The 6924-nt window shown below is 39.1% G+C and overlaps 1 protein-coding gene across 1 annotated transcript in view; it reads left to right on the forward strand.

Moving 5' to 3' along the window:
* The window catches only part of LOC131889968 (uncharacterized), a 65838-nt gene extending 61555 nt beyond the window's left edge, over positions 1–4283 (forward strand). Inside the window, exons 3-4 of the mRNA XM_059239209.1 lie at positions 1462–1740; positions 3852–4283. Of these exons, the coding sequence (XP_059095192.1) occupies positions 1462–1740; positions 3852–4256 (684 nt within the window). The 3' untranslated portion in view covers positions 4257–4283. The remainder of the gene's footprint in view (positions 1–1461; positions 1741–3851) is intronic.
* Positions 4284–6924: the final 2641 nt, after the last annotated feature.

Genomic DNA, 6924 nt, shown 5'->3' on the forward strand with positions numbered 1-6924 from the left:
GGCCAAAAGAGGAGACCGAGGATATCAATTTCCCTCTTCTGCAATGTTCTTCAAGCATTCATTATATCTCGACAATCAGATCTGTGGTTTCACTCCTTTCCTGCTTTTGAACCAACTAAATTCTGCCTTTCAGGTGGGTTTGGGGCCACAAAAACATCTGCTGAGTGCCAGCCAAGCGACTCAGCACCATACTCATAGCTAAAAGCCTCTAGCTAAACGCAAGGGTCAACCTTGGCAGAACATTAACCGAGCTCCCAGCTTGATCTGCCCCCCTGTTTCTTCCAAATTAGGCATAGTGAAAATTCTGTCAAAATTTGATGGATCACCCACCACCCACCAATGAGCCAGTCGCGTAGTAGCAGTCCATGGATTGGTCAGTCAAGACAAAAGTGAAAGTACTTTCTTTCCTCTTCCGAGCTCTGCCATGCTGTCTGTTCCCCTGATTGTTAAGTCACAAAATGTAATTTGAGAAAGTTTCCAATTTGTCATTTTGGTGACGGTGGTAAGTAATCCTTTTCCAGATACCATTCCATCCATCCATCCATCCATCATCCTTCAATGCCTCATACTCATCCATCACAAAGGTGTCAAATAAGAAAATTAAATAAACTTGTCCCGATCGGAGAAAAGAACAGATGTGGAGCGAGTAGAATTTCAAAATCTGAATTGCCGGTCAGCCTCAAGTAATCAGTTGGCTGGTTGCCTTGATAGCCCGGCTATCCTTGATAGAAATTATTTGTGGAACCTTTTGAGGATCAAAGAAAGACAAAAAAGCTTGTTTTCCTAGCCTCGAAGTACAAACTGGATGGTTGGTTCATTGGTTCATTGACCTCTTAGCAATGAGATGACCCTTCAATTGTTGTGACCATGAATTTGAACAAACTATTAGGCTGGCAGAACGTTGAAGGAGGAGGAGAGGTTGCGTCATCACCTACTCTACTTGGTCGTGTTGAAATCTTCTGAAAACCGTCGCATTCGAACGAGCGTTCCCCATCATCGCCTGCGTTCGTTCATTGAGGCTACTTGACCTCAGAAAAGTCTTGACCGGCACACGTATGGTGCGAAAAGAGACCTAATCTCTTCCTCATTCAATAAAGTTCCCACAAATGACGCACTCATGGGAAGGTAGGTTGGTTTAAAGGGAAAAGTTCCCTACCATTTGGGGGTTAGCAATTGGCACGAAGTGTACTCAAAGTACCCTACGTACCCTGTAAAACCAGGATGGCAGAAAAGTGATAGAGCCACACCTTTAATGATACAATTGCTGTATACTAGCTACAACTTGACCCTATTTCTGTTGTGGGGTAGCTAGCTCAAAGGGTTGAAGATACGCCGTCGACAGGTCAATTTCACAAGGTCAAATGAAAGGATAACAGAACTAGGGTAGAGCCTCAACGGCGCAAGCTATGGGACTTGTGCATACAGTTTCGTAGCTCAATACGCTCTTCTCTTATATTTCAGCTTGATGGGTCAACGGCCGACTCGGTTCTAGTAAGTCGTGCAACAATGGAAGCTGCCGGCGTGTTCACGTGCGAGGTGGTAGCGTCTCCTCTATTTGACACCCAATCAGCCTCAGAAGACATTAGGGTGGTCAAATTTCCCCATGGGCTACCAGATTTACAGATCTTGAATGACCAATCAAAACTTCGTTATCAAATCGAGGATACCATGGAATTGAAATGTACATCCACAGGCAGCATTCCTAGGCCTAATATAACCTGGCAACTTAATGGAGATCCGGTGAGACAAATTATTTTCTAACATCAGCCGCCAGGCTTGTAAATTAAGCCAGAGAGATCCTCCCATCAAAGGTATCCTTGATTAAGCCGACCAATTTTTGGACTTGTTTTGCTCTGTTCAAATAACTACCGTACATCTGCCATTTTGGAGCGGTCAACACCAACAACCTGCATTATAGAATAACTAATTATTGTATTCTTTAAAAAATAAACATTGAATCTATTGCAATCGTTTAGTAGTCAACTAAATCAGCACTGCAACAAAAAAAACACAAGAAGATTGAGGTATTTTTTTTTGAGTAAATTTCAGAAAAAGTTGTAAGAAAGATCATCCTGAAATATGATTGATTCTTGAATGCTACGGTTGGAGGGCAAGCTTTGCCGGTCAACAACACCAGCTATCACAGCGTCCATTTCCAAATTCTCCTAATCAATGTCGTGTCCGTATCAGATCTGTGTGTATAGGGCTTGTCAAGTGAACGCGTTCTTGAACAACCGACGTTATTTCATGGAGTACATAAAATCAAAGACAACATGTCCAGCCAAACCGCGCTGTGCGCACATTGAATTTTGACATTTATTTCATTTTGCCTGCTTGTCTAAGCAAATAACATTGTGATATTGAGCCAATTGGATAGTGCGTTCACAGAATCATACCAAACATGTTCATTTTGTTAGGTTTGGTAACACAGCTCACTCAAAATCACTTGATTATTGAAAACTCAATGGGCGGATGGTGTGAGTTGACTGCAATGTTTGTCTTAGTTCCCCCTCCCCAAAATGCCCAAAATCAGGGTGACGGACCACATTTTTCCTTGAATTCCCTTCACTTTACATGCCATATGGTTAGCCTCTAAAAGTATACTTGAGAAAGGCCCAGGTCCAGTCTTTCTAGGGAAGTGAGCTAACTAATATACCACTTTTCCATCACAAAGAAAACTGGAAAATAGTTAAAAGAATCACTTTGACAATTGTTTGGCTCGTCAATAGAAAACTCCAGGCAAATAATCTCTAACTTTTTTTGAAATAGTCAGATAAAACAGAGAGACCTTTAACCAGTATCCTTGGATAAGCTTATCCCTGAATTGTAAAAAATTCCCTTGTTGCCAGGAAGTTATGTGGAGAAAAGTCATTTGGGAACTACCCAAACTTTTCAGGGCTGGGAATCAGAAAAATGTTGACGTCTTAAAAAACTGCTTTTCAGAAATTTCGAAATGCAGATGATTTTGCTGTCGAAAATAAAACGAACATTTTGTTATGATCATTCTTTTCTTGCCAAAGGGGAAAAACTTAGAGACAAAGAGTGGTCGTTTTTCCCACACATTCTGGCTTACTTCCACTTGTACTACAACAACGACCCTTCTTGTATTAAGTACGGCTTCTCGTGGAGCTAACCATTTTTTATTTTATGTTAAGAGACATTAAGATTTTGTCTCAAAGCGAGGAACTATTTGAAAATTCAATAAAAATACAATTCAATGCCACTTTTTCTCAACACTCGCTTGGCCCACTGAAGATTCCCATTTCCCTAAAACTTATCACTCAATCTATTTGGACATTGAAGCAGGAAAAATAAGGAGACATCATGACCAATTTTTGGGAGGTTGATTGAACTTTTGGGGCATAGTAGCTCTTTCTATGGGATGAATTTACAGTTTCAAGTCATTGATCCTTGACTGGAACTGTTCATTTAACTTTTCATGAACTGCCACAATTCCACTCACTAACAAACGTAACAGAAGCACTTTAAAGTCTAAAAAGCTATTATTGGACTCAATTCGTTCTTTTTAAGTTTCCTACTTTTACAAACGTTTTTTTCGCAAGCATTTGAATTAATGATCCAAACTTTGAAGATATTTCATTATTTCAAAATCTTTCAAATCAAAGGCCCCAGCATTGGTCTCCAAGCTTGGACCCACAAATAAATGCCTAAAGCTTGCAGGTTTCTAAATCAAATCTGGTTACTCTGAGAGGTTTATCTCAGCTGTTTCTCAGAGTGAAGAGATATGAGCTAAAAAAGCAAGTATTTTTATATTTGCTCTTTTTGCGTGTAAAGTAATGGGATTAAATTAAGACTAACTAATCTAGGTCAAAAGCAACTTTTAATTTCAGGCCTCCTGGTACGGCGCCATCATCTCGGAGCGAGACTTAATCACTCACCAAGAGCACCTACGGAAAACCAGCATACTGAAGTTCACGGTCTTAAATGATCTTGTTTATTTGGGGACCATTAAAATCCGTTGTGTTGTGTCAATGTTTCACATCTATCAAAGATCCAATGAGATCAGCGTTGAGACTCTGCGAATAGTGGAAACATCCTCCAAAGTTCCAGCTCCTTTGAGTGAATCTGTGATAAATGAGCTCTCCATGAACGTCTCGGAAACTAGTTCATATTATGGTGATGTGAAGTCGCTTCAAATAAGCATGGGTCCTTCAGCTTACACTGCTCGATGTACGTCATTTATCATGTTGTGTACACTTGTCAATGTCTTTCTTATCCTGCCTTACGATTGTTAATAATTCATAGCCGCCAATTTGTTCGCATTTACATTCGATTTTTTTCAAAACATGATTTCTGTCTATGTCTGGTTTTAAATTTCCTCGGATCTGAATTTGATTAATAACGCAACCTATCAATTACAACAAATGCGGTGGTGTTTTGTTTCATATCAGTTGTTACGACGGAAAAAATGAAGTAATTTACGTAATTACAAAATATTACAATTTTTGTATTAAAAAGTGTGCACTCACTGAAATTGGCAACACCTTTTCAACGCATTCACAAAGAACAGCAAGTCAATTCACCAGATTTATGTCCCCGTAGAGAAAGTTTTTTGTTTGAAGGGTGCATCTTTCGAGCAATAAATTAGGAGGTAATCCGTGTCTCTGATGCATATCTTACGTTCCCAGTCTAGATCTGACGAGGTACGAACCACCCCCTAACCAACCCGATGGTTCTGTCATGGGAATTCCATTCTAAAAAGCGCTTAGTCACGCTTCGACTCACAAGGACAAAAACGACGAGAAAGCATCAAATGTTCACTTTCGCATCCAGACAAGGCGCAAAATTCTCAATCACATAACGGCCGAAATGTATAATTTTTCCATGTGAAGTCTATCATCAAAATTAACATACTCATTGAACAATTTTAACTTCAATCAGGGTTACGCAACGAGACTTGTGATATATCAAATTGCTTGAGCCTGAATAACCTAAAGCTTTTCTTTGATTTTAAGATAGATTTAATTGGACTCGCCAGTGTTATTGCAAAAAACAGTTATTTCCATCTAATCAAAACAGCTCCGTTTTATCAAAAAAATTGAGTGTTTTGAATTATCTAAATTAAGCCCATGTTCAACTTATCGCTGCAAATGCGGCCTCGGGTACCATTACTAAAATAACGGTATCACCTCGGGAAACCGGAAAATTAGAAACAAGAATTATTATAAACACTTAAAACTTTGATTTTATTGTTTCGATTGTTTTCAAGTAACCATCACATAAACAACGCCAAGACTTGGTTACTTGCTTATTTAGTTACACACATTTTATGCATTCACGACTTCAAAATAAGCATTGAGACTTGATAGATGAAACGCTAACAGAAATGGCATTCATGATGTGTGGAATAAATTTCAAAGAATCGCAGGCTTTCTTCGTCTTCTCAACAATGTACCAGACGTCCAGAATTTTGTCCATGATGAAAAACTAGAGCAAGATCTTGAATGTCAGGCACACTTTTATCAAATATGAAAAAATTACGAAGTTATGGAAGAAATTAGGAAAATAGTTAAAATTCGATACATATGTCTATCATCGTATCAAGTCTTAAGTTCCTCTAGTGGGCAGATAAAGAGTCTGCGGTATGCACTTCAGTATGAGGAATCATGAAAGACTCTATAGCTTTTAGCCAAGTTAAGATCGTGTCAATAACACAGGGCTTCTTCTTGAATTGATTCAAGCTCTCCAAAATATGTGTGCATTTGTGAGAATTGATCATCTTTTTAAACACTCTGGCTAAGGTAGTGGAACAGAATAAAATGACCAATTAGCGAAGACACGATGCAAAGTTCTTTGCTTCCTTTTCACAAGCATCATTGTTCAAAGGAGAAAAACACTGGTTGTGTGCGAAATGAAGAACATGGTGTCCAACAAAACAATCATTGATTACAAAGTTAGAGTTATGATGACGGGTATCAATTTCAAGCAAACCTAACCTTTGTTCACTTTTCGATTTTCTGAAAGATCACAAGATTTCTTGTTTTGTGATATTTCGAGCGTTGTACGATGTCCTGCTATCAGTCGTAGAGAGGTTGGAGTCACGTGGCTCTTTCTTACATGGCGCCGTGACGTCACAGAGGTGAAGGGTATTGTAGATCCGACCTCAAACTCTGCTAAAGTTATGAGATCCTAACTTTAACAGCGCGTTGCTAGCCTAACTGGCTAGCTCGGGTAAGGGAGAAATTAGCGTGAGCTGACCGACTTAGTGCGATTTCCTCGTCGATTTCCTCGAACCACAGAGAAGCGCGCAGCTGCTCAGCTCTTTCAAAGAGCAAAATATTACCAAACATTTTTTCAAAATATTTTCTAGTCCCAAGAGTTCAATACTTGGTTGATATCGCGTTTACAAAATACATAGCTTAACTGACTGTATTACGCTTCGGCTGCCTGTTTTGGTTGATTGAGAATACGTTTTCGATTCGATTCGCTTCTCCTGGCCCGACTAGCCCTAATATTTCTATATCGGGACTGTAGCCATCAAACGGCAGTTCGAATGAGATAGCAGTCATCTGACTCAGAAAATAAACAAAACTAAAGAGCAACCAAGAACTAATAGGTTTTTGTGCCCAACATTATAATGATAATAAGGATGTGTGATGATTTCCCCAATCTTTAGTCCTCTTTAATCATCCTCTATAGTAAATATTTGTGGCAAGGTTTGGCGGAAACTTGAGCTTGGGATCTAGAATGATAATCTGTGAAATTAATATAAGACATTAGATTACCTGTTACTTTTCCTTCAAGTCCACCGTATCCTTTGGTAAATTTAAACCAGACACATCATAAATCTTACCTAGTCACCTCAAGCCAGGCATTGCAATACAAGATGTTGAGTTGCTAAAGTTGTTAAAACATATTCATGTGTTAATGCACGGACATCTAAAGAAAGAGATGGACTCCATT

The sequence above is a fragment of the Tigriopus californicus genome, chromosome 11, assembly GCF_007210705.1.
Source record: "Tigriopus californicus strain San Diego chromosome 11, Tcal_SD_v2.1, whole genome shotgun sequence".
NCBI classification, from domain to species: domain Eukaryota; kingdom Metazoa; phylum Arthropoda; class Copepoda; order Harpacticoida; family Harpacticidae; genus Tigriopus; species Tigriopus californicus.